The following is a 21,397-nucleotide window of genomic DNA, read 5'->3' as shown; positions in this document are numbered from 1 at the left end:
GGAAGGGGGGGGGTAAGAAAAAAAGGGGGGACAGTAACAACAGATGGAAAGGAGGGAAAAGAAAAAAAAAGGAAGGAAGAAGGTAATAACAGATAAGAAAGGGGGTGGAAAATGGAAGGGGGTGGTAATAACAAGAGAAGTGAGGGGGGGGGGGCGTTAAAAAAATATAAAAATGATACAAATAAAAATCGAATGCGAACAATAATTGTGCTCAATGAAAAAAAAACTAAAAAAATACAATATGACATTTTTTTTTTAATGATGATATGTATACAAATATATAAAGACACTCACATTTGCATTACATCCTAGGTCACAAGGTTTTAACTGCTATAGTCGGAATTACATAAAATTAATGGAAAGAAAAGGCAAAACAGGAGCTCACTAGAGGGACTGCATCATAGGATTGTGTGTACTTCTTGTTCCTCATTTAACCCGTTAGGGGACATGGTGGACAATCTATATATCCAAAAGGTCTCCCTTCTGCACAACAAAGCTATTCTTTCATTGGTGGTAAGGCAGCCTTCTGGTATACACTCAATGGTTGTTACGGATAGTTTGCTAATATCCTTCCTATGATGAATTTTAAAGGGCCGAGGTACACTGTGTTTCTGTCACAACCCTTGATATTAAAATGACTATGTTTTTTGCATTTTCTCAGAGTACGCATGGTACGTCCTACATAAGAGAGATTGCAAGGGCACCTAGGCATATAAACCCCATACTCAGTTGAGCAAGTTATAAATTGCTTGATGTCGTAGATATTGCCTTCTCCATTGGTAAAAAAAGTCTGTCCATGTCTGAGCAACTGAGAGGTAAAGCAGCGCCTCTTCTTGCACTGAAAAGAACCCATCTTACTGTCAAAATAGGAGCGTATAACCATGGACCTCCTATTTCCCATGCTCTTAAGTATACTAGGTGTTATGATATTTTTAACTGTGCATGCTCACTTAAAAGGTAAATTGAGGAACTGAGGGAAGATTAGAACAAAACTTGGGATCCATTTGTAGAATGTGCCAATTTTTTAAAATTATTTTAATAATAGACGAATAGCTACTGTTAAACCCTGTTATGAACCTGACATTATTGTTAGTGATGTTGTCTTTGTCTTTTTGTACCAGAGAGGGGCTTCCAAAAACGCATTTAAAACCTATTATCTCGGGATATCCTTTTTATTTGAATTTACTAATCAGCTTAGCACCCTGATGGACATAATCCTCTCCCCTAGAACAGTTTCTGCGCAACCTTTGGAACTGCCCCGGGGAAATGTTATTTTTCCATGCAGGGTGGTGGCAGCTAGAAAAATGAAGATAGGAGTTCCCACTAGTGAGTGTACAGTAATTTTTAGTTTTATTCAGTCCTCCTTCCTAAAACAATTCCAGATCTAAAAAGGCCAAATATAAGGGGTCAGATTTTAGACCTAGTTCATTATAGTCACAGTGCCTATCAAAGGCTGCAAAATCTTCCTAGCGACCACTCCATATGAGGAGAATGTCATCGATGTAGAGACCAAAAAATACAATGTACCTAGCATAGGGGTTGTGGCTCCAGATTTAGCGTTCTTCGCAAAAACCCATTGTAATATTTGTGTAAGAGGGAGCAAAACTAGCTCCCATTGCGGTGCCATTGATTTGAAGATAGAACCTATCTTGGAACAGAAAATAGTTTTATTCCAAGCAAAACTTGGTGGCATCTATCAAGAACTGAACTAGTCTGTGGTTCATGTTGGCATCTGTAAATAAAAAGTGCTTGAGAGCTGTGAGGCCAACCTCATGCGGGATGGAGGTATACTAGGAGCACACATCCTAAGAAGAGCACTTGTAGTTATTCTCCCATCTGTAGTATTTCAAAATGTCAATGGCATGGACAGAGTCCTAGATAAAGGAAAGCGTTCCATCCCAAGCCTCAATGTGGCGAGTTGGTCCGACATCGCTCTGTGTTGGTGATGTCACACCCAGCGCACCACCTGACTACACCAGCTGCACCATCCAGTGGTTTGGAGTCCTGTGTCCGGTCCATTGGGGGCCATTCCTCATTACTGTAAACAATTATATATACAGCGCTATATAAAATCAAATAAAGTAAGGCAGCAGCTGCAAACAGGGAGAAAGCTGTGTGACTGAGCTCTGTGAGAAATCAATAGCTGTTTGACAGTGCTGCGACTGACTGCTGTGTGACTGTCTCTGCAACAGAGTACCTGGGAAGTCTGGTGAGTATCCTTGCGACTGGTAAGTATCTCGTGACTGGTGAGTATCCTTGCGACTGGTGAGTATCCTTGCGACTGGTGAGTATCTTTGCGACTGGTGAGTATCCTTGCGACTGGTGAGTATCCTTGCGACTGGTAAGTATCTTGTGACTGGTGAGTACCCTTGCGACTGGTGAGTATCTTTGCGACTGGTGAGTATCTTTGCGACTGGTGAGTATCTTGCGACTGGTGAGTATCTTTGTGACTGGTGAGTACCCTTGGGACTGGTAAGTATCTTGTGACTGGTGAGTATCCTTGCGACTGGTAAGTATCTTGTGACTGGTGAGTACCCTTGCGACTGGTAAGTATCTTGTGACTGGTGAGTATCCTTGCGACTGGTGAGTATCCTTGCGACTGGCGAGTATCCTTGCGACTGGTGAGTATCCCTGCGACTGGTGAGTATCTTTGCGACTGGTGAGCATCCTTGCGACTGGTGAGTATCCTTGCGACTGGTGAGTATCTTTGCGACTGGTGAGTATCTTGCGACTGGTGGGTATCTTTGCGACTGGTGAGTATCTTGCGACTGGTGGGTATCTTTGCCACTGGTGAGTATCCTGCGACTGGTGAGTATCCTGCGACTGGTGGGTATCTTTGCGACTGGTGAGTATATTGGCGACTGGTGAGTATCCTTGCGACTGGTGAGTATCCTTGCGACTAGTGAGTATCTTGGCGACTGGTGAGTATCTTGACGACTGGTGAGTATCCTTGCGACTGGTGAGTATCCTTGCGACTGGTGAGTATCCTGCGACTGGTGGGTATCTTTGCGACTGGTGAGTATCTTTGCGACTGGTGAGTATCTTGCGACTGGTGGGTATCCTTGCGACTGGTGAGTATCCTTGTGACTGGTGAGTATCCTTGCGACTGGTGAGTATCTTTGCGTCAGTTGGTTCTTTGCGACTGGTGAGTATCCTTGCGACTGGTGAGTATCGTTGCGTCTGTTGGATCTTTGCGACTGGTGAGTATCTTAGCGACTGGTGAGGACCCCAGGTTTAGTACCAGGGGAGACAGAGGTAGTGTAGGTAAGGAAGAGCAGGTCGTTAATATTATCCCCATAGAGTAGAGGGTAATAATGTCCAACAGGATTGCGGATGCTACTCAGTGCACTTCTTGCTGCATGTATGCGTTCCTTGATGAACCAATCGAGGGCAAATACTGCTGTGCAAGATGTGAGCGACTTGTTGCTCTGGTAGACCAGATCCTGGACCTACAGAACACAGTGGCAACACTGCGTGGCATCAACAACCTGGAAAGGAGCTTGGACATTGTCTATCAGGAGCTGGTAGGGGCCAGCATAGAGGAGGGAGGAACAGAGGAGATGCAAGCAGCAGAGGTACGCAGCTGGGTGACTGTTAGGAAGGGGAGAGGGAGGAGTGCCAGGGAGGCCAATCCTGAGTTGGTACACCCTAACAAATTTGCCGAGTTGCAGGTTGAGGGGGATATCAACTCAGGGGTGGCAGAGCTGGAGAACACGCCCTCCCCCAGCTGCCAGGGGGGGGTCGGCTCCAGGAAGAAGGGGGGCGGTAACTCAGGAAAGGTTAGAAAGGTTGTGGTAGTTGGGGACTCAATTATCAAGAGGACAGAGAGGGCAATCTGTAAAAAAGATCTCGTGAACCGAACAGTTTGTTGTTTACCGGGCGCCCGAGTTCGGCACATCGCAGATCTGGCAGACAGATTGATGGGGGGGGCTGGGGATGACCCAGCGGTCATGGTGCATGTGGGCACTAATGACAAAGTTAAAGGTAGGTGGAGGATCCTTAAGAACGATTTCAGGGACTTAGGTAATAGATTGAGGAAAAGGACCTCCAAGGTGGTTTTCTCTGAAATACTGCCTGTACCTCGAGCCACACAGGAGAGGCAGAAGGAGATTAGGGAACTTAACAAGTGGCTAAGGAATTGGTGTAGGAAGGAGGGGTTTGGGTTCCTGGAGAACTGGGCTGACTTCTCAGTCGGCTACCGGCTCTTTAGTAAGGATGGGCTGCACCTTAATGGGGACGGTACAGCTCTTTTGGGGAGAAAGATGGCCACCAAGTTGGAGGAGCTTTTAAACTAGGAGACGGGGGGGAGGGCTCAGAAGTAGAGTCAGTCAGGAGGGAGCAGAGGACTGAAGGCAGCTGTAGGGTCAGCAGCGACAGTAGGTCCACAATGTCAATTGACAGGTCTGTGCGGGAAAATCTCAGACCAAACAGGAATAAACATAACCGCCAATTGCGCTTAACTTCCGTAAAACTAAGAGGGGTATATGCTAATGCCAGGAGCCTAGCTAATAAAATGGATGAGTTGGAAATATTGGTACATGAGGAGGACATAGACCTTGTGGGAATAACAGAGACTTGGTTCGACCCCTCACATGACTGGCTGGCCAATATCCAAGGGTATTCGGTGTACCGGAAGGACAGGGTAGGAAAAAGAGGGGGAGGGGTATGTCTCTATGTCAAGAACAATATAAAGGTGATAGAAAGGAGTGACATTACGGATGGGATGAGCATAGATTTAGAATCTGTGTGGGTTGAACTCCATAGGGAAGGAGAAAAGGGGAAAGTAATTGTGGGGGTTTGCTATAGGCCACCTAACCAAGGGGAGGAGGTAGAGCTGGAATTCTTAGCACTAATGAGTAAAGTGGCAAAATTGGGATCAGTCGTCATATTGGGGGACTTCAATTATCCCGACATTGACTGGGACGAGGGGACTGCACACTCACAGAAGGCCCGCCTATTCACGGAAACCTTACAGGATAATTACATGTCACAGTTGGTGGATTCTCCGACTAGAGAAAATGCAGTCCTGGATCTATTGATCACTAATGACCCAGACCTAATCTCGCAGGTAGGAGTCCAGGACAATCTGGGCTCTAGCGATCACAGGATGATCACATTTAGTATAAATAACAATATAACAAGGCAAGTGGGGAACATAAGAACCCTAAACTTCAGAAGGGCAAACTTTCCAAAATTGTACTCATTGATGGAAAGGGTAAACTGGGACCAAACCCTGGGATCCCTGACCACAGAGGAAAAATGGGAATGCTTTAGGAACATATTAGGCAAAGGCATCTTGCAGTGCATTCCTATGGGAAATAAATTTAGAAGAGACAAAGCCAAACCTGGCTGGCTAAACCGTAGCGTCAAAAAACTTATTAGGGGAAAAAAATTGGCCTTCAAGAAGTATAAATCAGAGGGCACAGTATCGGCTTTCGAGCAATACAAGGAGGCAAATAAGAAAAGTAAACAAGAAATCAAGATGGCTAAAATCAACTTTGAGAGACAAATAGCGGAGGATAGTAAAAAAAACCCAAAGAAATTCTTTAAATATATCAACAGCAAAAAAACTAGGGCAGAGCATATTGCACACATAATTAACAATGATGGGAGGATGGTTACAGAGGACACTGAAAAAGCAACCGTGCTGAATGCTTTTTTCTCGTCAGTCTTTACACAGGAAACGGAGGGGTACACTGACCATGACTGTTTGGTTAGTAGTAATGCACAGGACTTGCCACTATGGCTAACAGAGGGTGAAATCAGGGAAAGGCTGGATAAACTCAACACAAACAAATCACCAGGCCCGGATGGCGTACATCCGAGAGTACTCAAGGAACTCAGTAAGGTTATATCCAGACCACTGTTCCTGATCTTTGCTGACAGTATTAGGACAGGAGATGTACCAGGGGATTGGAAGAAAGCTAACGTGATTCCGATATTCAAAAAGGGCCAGAGGCATATCCCGGGAAATTATAGGCCTGTCAGTTTGACATCAATAGTATGTAAACTTCTGGAGGGGATGATAAGGGACTATATCGTAGAGTTTGCTAAAGACAACAACATCATCAGCAGTAATCAGCACGGGTTTACAAATGGGCGTTCTTGTCAAACCAATCTATTAACATTTTACGAGGAGGTGAGCTGTGAGCTAGATAGGGGGAGACCAGTGGATGTGGTGTACTTGGATTTCGCTAAGGCGTTTGATACAGTTCCCCACAAGCGCTTAATTTATAAAATAAGATCTGCAGGTATCGACAGCAGGGTTTGCTCTTGGATACGGAATTGGCTTAAAGGGCGTGTCCAAAGAGTGGTAATAAACAGCGCATACTCAGACTGGTCTGAGGTAGTAAGCGGGGTGCCCCAGGGCTCAGTCCTGGGACCAACCTTGTTCAATTTATTCATAAACAACATTGAGGTCGGGATCAGTAGTTCGATATCAGTTTTTGCAGATGACACAAAATTGGCCAGAGCAATAACTGCACAGCATGAAGCAGATATCCTACAGAATGACCTGGACAAAATTACAGAGTGGGCACGGACATGGCAAATGAGGTTTAACGTGGAGAAGTGTAAGGTTTTGCACTTGGGGACTAAAAACATAAAAGCACAATACACGTTAGGAGGGGAACCCTTGGGGGAATCAAAAATGGAGAAGGATCTGGGAGTCTTGGTTGATGATAGATTAGGCAACAGCATGCAATGTCAAGCGGCAGCTGTCAAAGCCAGCAGAATATTGGCATGCATAAAGAAAGGGATGTATTCCAGAGATAAGACTATAATCCTTCCACTTTATAAAACTCTGGTCCGACCGTATCTGGAGTATTCTGTCCAGTTCTGGTCGCTAGTCCTCAGGAGGGATGTGTTGGAGCTGGAGAGAGTCCAGAGAAGGGCAACTAAACTAATTAGGGGATTGGAGGACCTTGACTATGAAGAGCGTCTACAATCGCTCGATTTATTCTCCCTGGAGAAGAGACGTCTGAGGGGGGACATGATAGCAATTTATAAATATCTTAATGGGGATCCCAGCTTAGAAAAAAAGCTGTTCATTCGAAGGGATTGCATGAGGACTCGAGGGCATACAATGCGATTAGAGGAGAAGCGTTTTAACCTCAGGCAACGTGGGGGGTTCTTTACTGTTAGGGCTACAAGATTGTGGAATTCTCTACCACAAGAGGTGGTTTCTGCGGGTAGTATGGTGGCTTTCAAAAGACTCTTAGACTTACATCTCAAGGATCAGAACATTCAGGGGTATGTGAGATGATTACAGCCACACACACCTACACAGGTTGAACTGGATGGACTATTGTCTTTATTCAACCTCACCTACTATGTAACTATGTAACTATGTAACTATGTAACTATGACAATGTGCATCATACAACTCAATGACTCTCTTAAAGTGCAATATATATTCTCCTCTTAGGTGCAATATATAATGTCCATAAAGTGCATTCAAAAAAAGGTGCATAAGAGTCCATTAAAACATAAATATAACCGTGGATTTAAAATTCAATCAAAGTGCTTGATAGATGTTTCCTTATATAAAGTGCAAGTGACACCACCACCGTTTAGCCACAAGATGGCCTCTCACCTCACTGAAGCATTAAACCAACAATGAATCCTGAGTAAGACCAGTGTAAAGGATGCCACTTCCTGAATCGATCTCTCACCATCCCATGGATATGACATGTGAATAAAGATAGTAAAGCATCTAAGTGTACACTGCTATTATCCTTTAATTTGTTTCACAATCACAATGGAATTACACTCACATGTATCGGCACAATGGGCTTGTGCGGACCGTACACGCCAAACAGTAGCTGTCGGGAGCCGTGCTGGTGGGTCGCCGCTCGTCCATCCGAGTCTCCGCCCCCTATACGCGTGGCGTCTTACGCTTTCACGTCACGACTTCATCAGTAGGGGTCCTTTGGATGGTGAGAGATCAATTCAGGAAGTGGCATCCTTTACACTGGTCTTACTGAGGATTCATTGTTGGTTTAATGCTTCAGTGAGGTGAGAGGCCATCTTGTGGCTAAACAGTGGTGGTGTCACTTGCACTTTATATAAGGAAACATCTATCAAGCACTTTGATTGAATTTCAAATCCACGGTTATATTTATTGTTTAATGGACTCTTATGCACCTTATTTTGAATGCACTTTATGGACATTATATATTGCACCTAAGAGGAGAATATATATTGCACTTTAAGAGAGTCATTGAGTTGTATGATGCACATTGTCACTTTATTCAATTTTATATAGCGCTGTATATATATTTGTTTATAGTCCTTTTTCTTCCATCAGTGAGAGGAGTTTTTATATAGCTGCTGTATTTTCATTATTTGTCCCAATTCATTGGGTCTTAACACTATATCACTTTATATTTAATTGCGCTGATTTACCCTTTTGCACTATCCTCATCACTGACACCTTATAGGTTCAACCAGTGGTCTGTCATCACTTCCATTGGGTGGATGCCAATGTGACATACGGCGCCTACACAATTTTTGGTCGCCCCCCAGCACTGGTCTTGATATGCATGAGTCAGCCTGCAAAGGTTTGGGTGAGATCGAGGTTCATAATCAAGCATGATGTTTAACATTGATTGTCTGTCAGTCATTTTTTTAACCCTTTCCATTCTTGGAATCCTTTGACTTTGATTATACAATAAATCTTTTTTTCACAAACCGTGGCATAGACATTTTTATGTTTTTTTCTGAGGAATGCCTTAAGTGGTTTGAAGCCAATACCCTCCAGCTCTGGATTAAGAGGAATCTTTTACGGTTTGTTCTTTTGCACAACACTATCCCTGTGTTTTGGTTCCCCTCTAGCTATAGAGGGCTAACATTCATTACACAGACTGCTGTATGTTTGTTCTCCAAACATCACCTTAACTTTTTAGTAGTACAAACTTTACTTTCAAACCCACTCTTCCACTGAGGGTTCTGGTTCTATTATTTACCTACAGGTTTAGTGCACAATCTTGTTTGGGAAGGGCCTTTTCTTGTACTTCCCCTAAAAGAAGGCTACATTACTTTTCCCACAACTCCCTATTTGGAGAAACCTAAGGAAGATACCTTTCACTGCTTCCTTCTCTAAGAAGCTTAGAGAGGCCACACCTGAAGAGGCAGAGGTATCTGGGCTAGTGATCTGCAGGGAGGCCCTCCATTGCAGTGGTGTAGATAACTGGGAGGATGGGAAGGGTGCAGCTTCTCCCCCATTGCATCTGTGGCACCACAGCTATGGCTAACAGTTGGGTGAAGCTGCCACTCCTGCCACCTGTCAGAACTCGGAGACAGGCAATGGAAATTCAGAGCAAGGAAGGCTCCCTATATACTTGTGGGCAGGAAACCATATTGGGGGTGGGGGGGGGGTGGACATGTACTGGGGGAGAAACTGTATTGATGCCTGGTTGATTTTTTCTAGATGCCTGAAGTTAAACTGCCGCCCAGGAAATAAAATTATTTATGACCCTGCTCCACTATCACAACTGCCTTTCATGATGACCCAAATACTGTGCTGAGCACCAACCCAATTGCTACCAGAATAGTTCCAGTGTGATGCCCCTCTGTGTCATTGGGCCTTGGACCCCTCCAGTTGTTTGCATGTGTTACCAGAGCTACCCTGGACTTCACACTGAGGAATTCTGTATATGAAGATAATCTCAAGTAACTGTCTGTGGTCTGAACTGTTTTAGAGAAGTAATGATTCTCACCTAGACGTGTTGATGTTGTAGAGTTTGATAGAGCATATGCTATGCAGCCACGTTACCCTGATTGAGTCACAGAGACACTGCTGTAAAGAGTCAATTTTTGCTCATCCTTTATAATGTGTTTTTATTATTTTGCAGTGTAAGTGTGTTTTGTATTATTGCTTCCAACTTTGTACCTGCTTAGTAAATTGCAAGTTAGTTAACCCTCTTTTGATCATTGGAAAATGCTTTGTACAGTATATTTGAAATTGTATACATTTTCATATTTTAGATGATCGTGCCCCTTTAAACAGAACCAGTCAAACTAACCTGTGGAGTAAACACCCTCAAGTATGCACACTCTGATACACTCTGATGCCTTTTCATGCTCCCCTTTGAGAGTCAGGGTGCCAACCTACTCTTCAACAAGAGGTAACATTTTGATCCATGCATGTATGCATACAATGTACTGCTGTCAATAATATGACTCCTGCAGATGATGGCTGCATTCATGCAGATTGGAATGGAATTTTATAGTCCCCCTTCTAAACAAAGTGGAACATGAAGGAGCTCTTTCTTCCAAAAGTGTGCTAAAAAATTAACATTTCTGGTTGCGTATAGCAACCAACATCTTCCAACTGTCATGTCTGCCAGGTAGAGTTGAACACGAAACACAAATTCTGATTGATTGTTATGGGCAATGAGAATTGCATGGTGCAAATGTTTCATTCATAAGTCCCAGAAAGGGTTGCTAACCATCAGTAAATTTACTGACAGTTTGTAAAAATCCATGAAATCAGAGAAATTTTATGTGAGTAAAAATCAGTCCTTTTTTTCAAGCAGTTTAGTGTTGGCTCGGCAAGTTTTAAAAAGACCCCCTTGACAGCTTGATGCATCTCCTGCAGCCACTTATCCAGGCAGATTTTGGAGCAAGTTGGGATTTTTGATAAGTAGAAGCAGGCTGGAGCAAGTTGCAGGTGGCCACATTTATGGATCCTGCTCCTCTAGTTCCAGCTGCGGAGTGATCTCAACTGTGCTCTGCCTGCCACCTCTCTGCATAGACAGGTAGTTGGAACCCGGTGCTTGTTTGGCAGCAACAGCTCCTGAATCCTGTGCCTACGGTCCCACATGCCTACAGCTAACCTATAATCTACTCCTGGGGGAAAAGGGGGCACCCCTGTACTCTGCACTCTGTACGCAGCGTACCCCTGAACACTGTACTCTGTATGCAGCACACAACTGAAACCTGCATCTTTATGTAGAACACACTTAAATTCTACACTCTGTATGTAGCGTGCACTTGAATCCTGCACTCTGTAAGTAGTAGACACCTGAACCCTGCACTCTATTCCTAATGCACAATCCTGGTATTTACTGCTCCTTTAAGACCCTTCCACTGTTAGTGAAGTCGGTTATACTGTTGCCTCCTGAATGTTTTTTTTTAACCGTATGGGAATTTTTGCATTGAAATACTGTCACAACTGCAAGCCAAGCCTTTGGCTTGTGGCTGCTGTGCAGCCCCATTGAGCTCGAAGTTTGAAACTTGACATGTCGAGGGAAAATTGCCGAACTACGTAGCTAATCATCGAGGCTGCGGCATTGTGTTCATTTAGAGTTAGGTGATCAGTGGTTCTGCTTAATCATCCTCTTTTAGGCCACTCCCACTATTAAATGCAATCTAAACCTATTGCTCTCTTTGGCATGCATAACAGAACTTGTTTTTCAACTGTATACCAGCAGGGTGGCTAATAATTTGTCATGCTGTGTTGACTCTTTACATGTAAACCAGGCCAATTACCTAATATAGGTATTGTCAGTGTTTACAGATTGTGTTTATACTGTTTAAATATTGATTGATTTAGTTTCTAATAGGAGTTCAGTCATTTTTTTCAGGTTTTCAGCAAAAAAATGTGCTCTTTTCGTAGATTTTCCATGTTCTGTCAGTAAAAAAAGTTGCGGGAGGCTGGCAATCCTGGCTCCAGAGTGAGTAGTTTTGAATAGAGAATAACAATTCTAATAGTTTAATCACATTCACTTTCACTTACTTGGCACTAGGTTTTATCACTTGCCCATTCTTCATCCATTTAACAGGCAGGTCAGGGTTTGTCAACTCAACTTGCAGTTTCATCTTCTGACCTTTGTCTACTGTATAGCAGTTATCTAATCTCCGTGAAAATGCTGCACAAGAAGAAAGAAACAAAAAAGTTATATGGTTCATATGTCCTAAATCTAGACATCTGTATGTAGAGTTAGACAACAGACAGTAATTCAGCTACTGATCACATTTTTTACCTGATGTGCCATAAACGGTTGACATTTATACTGTATCTATCCTTTGATTGTGGCCGTCTATGAACATTAGATCACCATGGAACAAGTGGCATACCAGAACTGAAAGGAACCCAACAGGGCCTTACTAATTGGACCACTTAGCGGTATATTAACCACTTTACCACCGGAGGATTTTGCTGTCTTATGTCTGGGCCACTTTTTGTGATTCGGCACTGTGCGACTTTAACTGACAATTGCGCGGTCGTGCAACGCCGTACCCATCACCTATGTGATTTTTACTTTTTGCGCTATAAACAAAAAAAGAGCGTAAATTTTGAAAAAAATAACAATATTTTTCACATTTTTTTATATGAAATTCCCCCCCCCAAAACAATGTAAAAATCTAAATTTTTTTAAAATTTTTGGCCAATTTGTTTTCTGCTACCTATGTTTGGTAAAAAAATCACAATAAGCGTATTTTGATTGGTTTGCGCAAAAGTTATTGCGTTTACTAACTAAGGGAAAGATTTCTGTCATTTTTGGTGTTTTTTTTTTAACGAGTAATGGCGGCGATCTGCTATTTTTTTTGCGGGACTGCGACATTGCGGCGGACAGATCGGACCCTTGACTGACATTTTTGACACTTTTGGGCTACAGTAATCAGTGCTATACATATGCACTGTTACTGTAAAAATGACACTGGCAGGTAAGGGGTTAATTTTATTGGAGAGGGAGGGGTTAATGTATGCCTGGTGCTTACTGACATGTGTGGGGGGAGGTGACTGAGTGACACAAGGACAAATCGCAGGTTCAGCTATGCTGAACACTGCCATCTGACCCTGCCTGTCACTTAGGAGATCCGCCCACTCTGTTTACACAAGCGGGCGGATCTCCAGACTCGATTCCCCGACGATCGGGGAAGAGCAGCGGCGATCGCCGCTACTCCTCCCCTGGCCCGACTCCCGCTGTGACTGAATACAGCGGGAGCGAGTCTCCGGCGGCACGCGCGCGCCGCCGAGAAAGGAGAGTGTCTGGCGACGTAGGTCTGCGTCCCCAGACGATAACGAACCACTTTGCCGCAGTAGAGCTCTAGTGAGCAGACGGCAAGTGGTTATGAAATGGTAAGAAATAAAACAACTTACCATCAGCCAATTTACTGCTGACTCACCAAGAGCTCAGTTGGTGTGATTCAGGCAACTCAATAATGGCATACCTGAGCTGAAAGGAACCCAGCAGGGTGTTACTTATCGGACCAAACAGCATGTACAAAACAAAGCTTTATTAACAAATTATATATATATATATATATATATAATCATGCAAAAAGATCAGTGCTAAAAAAATAAAATAAAACAATAATCCTCCACCACTCTAATATTAAAAAGACAAAATTGTCTAGTCATCACAGCAGCTGCTTGCATGGCTCACACATGCATTTACACCTCCCACTGCTGGACCAAGTAGGAATTGATAGATTAAATAGACCAGGTGTGAGCGGCCTGTCCAATGGGACTAAACACAGGAGAAAAAAAACCCTATCATGTGTAGGACAAACGTAATAAATGTACTCCCATGCCAGGAAGTCCCCACTAGGGTCTCTACATAAGAGCCCTTTTACACTGAGATGCTTTTCAAGAGCTTTGACGCTAAAAAAGTGCCTGAAAAGCTCATGAAAACCTATTTCTATTGAAATCAATGAATGCTTTCACACTGAGGTGGTGCGCTGGCAGGGCAGTAAATAAAATCCTGCAAGCAGCATCTTTGGAGCATGTTTGGAGTGCTCAAAGGGTCCTTTTACACGAGCGATCCGATCAGATCAGATCCGCCTGTCAGTTTATCAGACAGATCTAATTGGATCCTCCATGCATCGCTATGGGGCAGCGGATGTCAGCGGAGACATCTCCACTGACACCCGCTGCCATCCGCATCCGATCTTGTCCGTGAAATCCAGACGGATGGAAACCCTATTTTCCATCTGTCCAGGGTATCAGATGGGATCGGGTGAGAGCGGATAGGCGGTCTGCTCTAATCCGATTCCCCCATAGAGATGCATGGGGCTGAGCAGCACGGATCCGCCTATGGAGGCGGACTGTGTAAAAGAGCCCAAAAACGTCCCTCTACATTAATGGGGAATTGCCTCAAAAGTGCCTCAAAACCGCTTCAAAAGGCACCTCAAAATGGTTCTTGAAGCAGTTTTTGAGTCACGTGTCTATAAAAAAAAGCGCACCACTAATGGCTCAAAAGCACCTGAAAAGCACCGCAAAAGCATTTAGAGTTTTATTGACAGTTTTCAAGCACCTCAGTGTGAAAGGGCTCTAAAAGTCACTGAGAATCGGACTCAGTGTGATGAATAATGAAAAACAGACCGTGGCTGCCAAGCACATGTATAGAACTTCAAAAAGTCACAGAATGTTTAGTAGGCCAAATAGCTGTGACACAGAGTCCATCCAATTGGGACAGTAGACCATTCCATTAAAGTAGGAAGTGGTGGAAATGACTACAGTCAATATAGATCTATAAAGCTAGACTAGGAAGCACCTCACAGTGTACAGTTAAGCCACGCTCCATCACCGTCAACTGGAGAATAAGCGAACGCTGCGTGACATCCACAGCCCTTAAGGTGGCAATATCAGGTGTGGCTCTCTCCATCGGGATCCCTCGTCTGCTTCTCTAGCATGCTTGTCCATGGAGACAAGTGCAGAAACAGTATCCACTGAGCATATACAGGCTAGCGCAGCTGCCGTGCGTGGTGGTGCTCTCCATGCTCAGTATTAACTGTACATTGTAAGGTGCTTCATAGTTTAGTCTTTTGGGCACCCCCCTGGCATTGGAGTACATTTGTTACAATTGTCCTACACATAATAGGTGTTTTTTCACCTGCGTTTAGTCCCATTGGCCAGGCCACCCACACCTGGTCTCTTTAATCTAATAATCTCTACATAGTCCAGCAGTGGGATCGTTGGGATCCCTCGTCTGCTTCTCTAGCATGATTGCCCAGCTTAGCCATGGAGACAAGTGCAGAAACAGTATCCACTGAGCATGTGCAGGCCAGGGTGGCTGCCATGCGTGGTAGCACTCTCTCTGCTCAGCATTAACTGTACATTGTGAGGTGCTTCCTTGTCTAACCATATGGGCCTGTCTGGCATGGGAGTACATTTGTTACATTTGTCCTACACATGATAGGTGTTTTTTCACCTGCGTTTAGTCCCATTGGCAAGGCCACCCACACCTGGTCTATTTAATCTATTAATTCATACTTGGTCCAGCAGTGGGAGGTGTGAATGCATGTGTGAGCTGCAGTGGTGACTAGACAACGTGGTCTTTTTAATATTAGAGTGATGGAGGATTGTGGTTTTTTTTTTAGCTCTGATTTTTTTTGCATGATTAATATACATATTTTTTTCAATAAAGCTTTATTTTGTACATGCTGCATGGTCCGATTAGTAAGGCCCTGTTGGGTTCCTTTTAGTCCTGGTATGCCATTTGAATCATTGAGTTACTTGGATCACACCAACTGAGCTCTTATTGAGTCAGTGGCAAATTGGCTGATAGTTAGTTGTTTAATTTCTCCCCCATTTCATAATATACCACTAAATGAGGTCCTTGGCGGTTTTAGTTTTTTTTTTTTCCTTTAGTTGATGCACCATGGAACAAGTACTTTTCTGTGCAGAATACTGATCTGGTGGCACTAAATAGTCTAATCTGCCATGCAGATGTTTTCTTCCACAATTGTTTCTTGAGTCTGAAATCCTAAAGCACAAGGCTCCCAGTAAAAAAAAAAAAAAAAAGTGCTGCAGCACTTAATTATAGCTGCATGTGCACTAGGGATAAGTAAATCTGCCTGGGTTTGATTCATAGTGGGTTTGTGGAATCATGCACAAACTCCAAACAATCTAAATGTAACCACTTGCTAACCAACTGGAAATGTACATCATGTTATTGATGTTAAAAACTGGGGTCTCCACTTTATGTTATAGAGTTTCGAATTACGCCCATTCTATCACAGGACTTGTTATCAACAAATCTCCGTATCTAATGCTATTCCATCATGACCTGTCAGATCCCTCTAATCCCAAAAAGAGCAAAAAGACTGTTCCGCAATGGCTCCATCTATGCTTCTTGGGCGACCAACTCACCCCTATCGATCTCAATGGTGGAAAAAGACTTTTGCTTTATAGAGAACAATTCGACGCCAAGCTACAAAACCATCCCGACACAAAGGCGTTTACTAACAGCTTTATTGAGCATGCCCTCCCCGTATCCGAAAGCAAAGCAATCTTGACATCATTTAAATATACGGAGGGGCACCACCAGACCCCAGTACCACATCTCTCCCACACCCAACGGATCTGAGACATTCCCTCGACCCAAGGCTTATGCCACATACTTATGGACAATCGTTTTACACTTATTAATCAAACCAGACACTCAGCCAAATATATCTACATCTGACCACCACGGACGTACGTCCTTTATTTTGTGACTCAACTCACGGTCTGCGAGCTATATATTACCTTCAGTTTTGTTTAGGGCCTTGGATAAAGTGTATATTGTCTACTCCTATTCCTTAGGGTAGACCAGTTCAGAGTCATCCATAAATTTAGATAGATGCTCTCCTACCGTACCATGCAAGACCATCTTTCTTTTACACGTGCTATTTTATCAGCTGCCTGACCTACCTGTTTAACCCTGGTTAAGTTTTGATTGTTTACATCTATCTTTGCTTACTGTATTGTACAATTTTAAACTATTAAAAAAAATATTTAAAAAAAAAAATGGGGTTATGGCCGCAGCTAGATGCCATACCCCGGTATCATTCTTTCCATTAGGTGGCCTGGCTTAAAAGTGATCTCCAGTGATCACCAGCGTTTGAGATTCGTCATTTCCGGTCAACTGGAACGCAGGTGGAGCACAAACCGGCGATTCCTATACAATAAATGCTGATCAGGGACAACCTTCTTTTTAAAATAAATAATTTGATATACTGCACCATGAGAGTGTTTCTTCCTCTCCCACTCCATATGACAACACTAGAGGTTTGAATACACTATTTATATAAATATTGAACAGATGACAGCGGCACTTTGAAATCATTCCTGTGACCTCATGTATGACATCTTGGATTTTTCCATATGCGCAATTTGACTCCCTGTAATACGGGTCAATTAAGTCTGGTGAGTGTATAATGCATCTGCATGCTGGTGGAGAGGAACCTTTCCTATACTCACTGAGGACGATATTCACGTTTGGGGATTATACTGTATATGGCCTTTACAACTTTTATGTATTTTATACTTTAAATAAAGATGTATTTATTATTTGCTTGTCTATTCACTATTGTTTATTCACTATGGTGATATGTATTTTATGATGTATGAGCGCATGGTCCAATTTGATTCCTGGGGTGGGACTTAGGGGGGATTGGGGTGATCCTTCCTGATCCCCCAAAAGCAATTTGATATTCCCTAGATCGGAAATTCTGGTGTTAGGAATACATCCACCTATTTTTAAAACAATATACTGAGCTGGCCAGAACTCGTTCCTGAGGGAGTCTATTGCATTTTTCTTACTGTGGAGAAGCATTTCCGTAAGTGAAGGTTAAGCCTCTTTTCCTCCAGATGTAAACAGTTTTACCTGTCCTTTGAATAACACACAACATATACACACAAGGTGATATTCACCATCCGTGCGCTAATCATACCAGTCCAAACGTAGCTTGTGTGTCTTCCTTCCAAAACATAGTCTATTAAAGCTAGGTGGCTGCTGCTCCAGTCAACTCCACTGGGTGGTGTAAGAGAACACTGTGCAAAAGATAAACAAAACCAGGCACACATCCAACCTAGTGTATTATAGTTTTTATTAAAGAAAAATGAATCAATATGAAATGCATTCAAATGGTACAGCAAGTACTGGGCATATGTAGGTTCCTCTCGGCTGTATGGCCTCTTCAGATCCCGCACTAGACCCACTCAATGTCCCCTAGAAAATGAAGCTCCCCTCAGGATGAGCGAACCGCTGCACCTCCGGCGTTTCTGCCTAGTGCGCCTGCGCCCGACTCCGCTGTCCCCGCCGTGAATCCCACACATGGATCCAGGCAGAAGTCGATAACTATGGGGATGGAACAACTAGGGATGGAAACTATGGCTCAGCACTGGTTGCTATGACAACATGTTTCGGAGGCATATTGATTCATTTTCCTTTAATAAAACCTATATAATACATTAGGTTGGATGTGCGCCCGGTTTTGTTTACCTGTCCTTTATAATGATCTTCAGGTGAATAACTCTGTACCAAGTTCACTATATGGAGCACTTATGTATTTATACATGTTGAACATATATCCAATTAATTTCTCAAAAGAAAATACATTCAGTTTAGGTAATCTTTCCTCATAGCAGAGGTCTTAGCAGTTTATTTGTCCTTTTTCTTCAGTTCTCTAATTTCCTTTTGCAGGCATATTTTATCTGCACTACCTGCGGGGCCGTAAACAGCAGCATGCTTTTTTATGTTTATTTTTAATATCCAGGACTTGGACTTTATTAGTGAAAGTTTTAGTTGAGGGCAGTCTAGGAATGTTAGGCACTTCACTATGGGTTCTTTATTGGAGCACTATTAGGTAAGAGAAATACCAAGACAATACCAAAGGAATACCTTAATGTAAAGGCCAGGCATCGTCCTTGTAACAGAAGGATTGAAACTTTAGATAGGCTGTTGCAATTAGGTTAAATTAATCCAAAACCCAATCTGTGAACACAATAGGCATGAAAGGTGTAATAACAATATTTCTCCAGCATTAAGATTCTCTGTGTCTTCCTATAGGAGTGGTTGCCTCACATAATTGGGCTTCTTTTATACAGCACTATCAGTGGGATGTGTCAGAGTAGGGTCTGCCTGGGTGGAGTGGAGTGGTAGGGCTATTTTTCACAGGTCTCGCTGCCATACCAGAGAAGCCTAGGGTTTTCAGGCATGTTTTGACTTTGTCTACTGTGGATGGTGCATGATTTGCCTTAAAAAGTAAACTGTAGCATAAATAGGAAGCTCCATTTATATCTTATGCAATGAACCTTCAAGGTTCTCGGGTAAGGTGTAAAGTACTGCAATCTCACAAAAGTGGCATTAAAAAGATCGACAAATAATCTGGAAATCATGGAATTCCAGTCTGTCTTTATCACGTGTGGCCTCAAGGAGCCTGACCCTCATGCTGTAGTAATGAAGTCTGACAGCATTACTTGGAGATCCATTTTTATCACTAGTATAATCAAACTGAGCCTTTTTAGCTCGAGAGGAGATTAATTGAAAACGACATTACTGTTTATTGCAATCCTTCTAAAGATTCTGTTGGGCCCCCAGGTAAAGGTTAGCTCTCCTATCTTTATTTTCAGAATCTTCAGATGGTCATCTTAGTGCCTCTCCATTCATTTTGATGTGTTCAATATCCTTCTTGTAACCTTCAAGGTTGGTAATGATATAATTACAGCGGGATTCAGGGGAGCATGTTCTTTTAGCCCAACTCACAGATCATTTTGCTAGGCTGGTTCCTTGGTTTTCCTTGACATTTTGTCAAATGCCCCCTGTAACATGATATCTACCTATGTTAGGAATTTGTTACTAGTCAATTATTGAACAGCAGGAGCTGGTCATTCCTAGCTTCCAAGGAATCCCCAGAGCCTTGAACAATGACTTTTACAGGATGTATGGTAGTGGACACCATCTTAGCAGCTATTCCGGCTGTGCATTTGCAGGGGCGGGGCTTGCAAGCACAATATTTTGGCTTGCAAACACAATATTTTGTCTCTAGCTGTTTAAAGACCCATGTCATGGCAGCTTTAAAGTGGGTTGGTTTGCCAGGCTGGTGTCAATGGTCTATGGTGAGTCAGGGGTCGCATAGAAAGCAGCCATTAGTGGGCTTTTTGCATGCCTCCCCCCACCATGGAATATCATCTTAATAGTAGTGGTACATTCATTTTAAAATAATTGGCATGCCCTCTCTATCCAATCATTAGCCAATCTGATATCATTCAGTAAGTCATTCAGGGGGGATAAAAATATTCTGTTACTTTACAACTGTATCTACCTACCGTCACTTTTTTTAGGTTGCACTTTCTTCTTCTTCAGGTGCTTGAGCATGCCTCTCAAGTCGGTGACACCATGTTGAAAGGCAATTTTTTCATACTCGCTTGGCTTAGCATTTTTCAATATTTCCCAGACATGAGGAGGAATACTATCCATTGGATCCTCATCTCCTTTTTTCTTTGCTTTTTCTGCTTGTTCTTTCTTTTCCCTCTCTCTGTAATAAGTGAAAATAAACCACTGTTAATAATTAAAATAGATCCAGCATTGATGGCTAGCAACCTTGCTTCAAAATTATGTCTGATTTCTATGCTGGTAGTTTTCAGTGTCAGATGTTACAGAAGCCGTAGGGCTCTTTCACACGGGCGGTCCGATCAGATCCGCCTGTCAGTTTTTTAGGCGGATCTGATCGGATCCTCCATGCAGCTCTATGGGGCAGCGGATGTCAGCGGAGACACCTCCGCTGACACCCGCTGCCATCCGTATCCGATCCTGTCCGTGAAGTCCGGATGGATGGAAACCCTATTTTTCCATCCGTTCAGGGATCGGATTGGATGAGAGCGGACAGGCGGTCCTCTCTCATCCGATCCCCCATAGAGAGCAGCGGGAGCTGTGACACCTCCCTCTCCGCACTGCAAGCGGAGACGGAGCTGTCATCCGCCGGCTCAGCGGGGATCGGCGGATCGATCCTCGCTGAGCAGCACGGATCCGCCTACGGAGGCGGACCATGTGAAAGAGCCCTTAAAGTGGAAGTAAACCCATCGATTTAACAGTTTCAAAAAACAGTTACATTGCCACCACGTGTCGGGAATGTAACGGTCACATCGGTTGGGTTCTCAACCAAACTGTTAAACCATCAAATGACTGGTGTCATAACCGATCACATGTGCAGCATCATGGAAATTGAAGATTAAACAGATCCACTTTATAGAGATTACCTACCAATGCATGCAGGTGGAAGATCATGAGGAATGTTTCCTCCTCATGCAAATGCAGCTATCTCCTAAGAAACATGACTACTTCAACAACATTCCTTATTAGGCAAGTCTGCTTGTGGCTACAGCATGGTGGGTGCCATTCTTTGCCATAAATGGTGCAAAGTATTTAAAATAGAAGATAAATGTTGACCTCTAAGTTTAGGTGATAATTATGTTTTTGGGGTTAACTAGGCTAAAAGGTTAAGGGTTGATGGGCAATTAGGCTAAAGGTCAGGGGTTAGGGAGGTATTGTCAAGAGTTAGAAAAAGCGTTAAATTAAGGAGATTTTTTTCTTTATACTATTTCTTGTGAAATACTTTAAAGTCTTTTAGACATTAACAAGATAGTAAAGAAAAACAAACTTGAAAAAATTGTGTTCTTTAT

General features: G+C 43.1%; 1 protein-coding gene across 2 annotated transcripts in view; it reads right to left on the bottom strand.

Annotated features, from left to right (window-relative positions):
• The window catches only part of LOC309568082 (myosin-binding protein C, fast-type-like), a 236,518-nt gene that overhangs the window by 105,836 nt on the left and 109,285 nt on the right, over positions 1–21,397 (bottom strand). For both annotated transcript variants that reach the window (XM_082273655.1, XM_082273654.1), the window contains exons 9-10: positions 20,045–20,253; positions 11,741–11,873 (exon numbers count right to left, since the gene is read on the bottom strand). In XM_082273655.1, the coding sequence (XP_082129781.1) occupies positions 11,741–11,873; positions 20,045–20,253 (342 nt within the window). The remainder of the gene's footprint in view (positions 1–11,740; positions 11,874–20,044; positions 20,254–21,397) is intronic.

Source organism: Pelophylax lessonae, assembly GCF_965119305.1.
Source record: "Pelophylax lessonae genome assembly, chromosome: 12".
Classification (NCBI taxonomy): Eukaryota; Metazoa; Chordata; class Amphibia; order Anura; family Ranidae; genus Pelophylax; species Pelophylax lessonae.
This window is presented reverse-complemented; position numbering and strand designations above follow the sequence as displayed.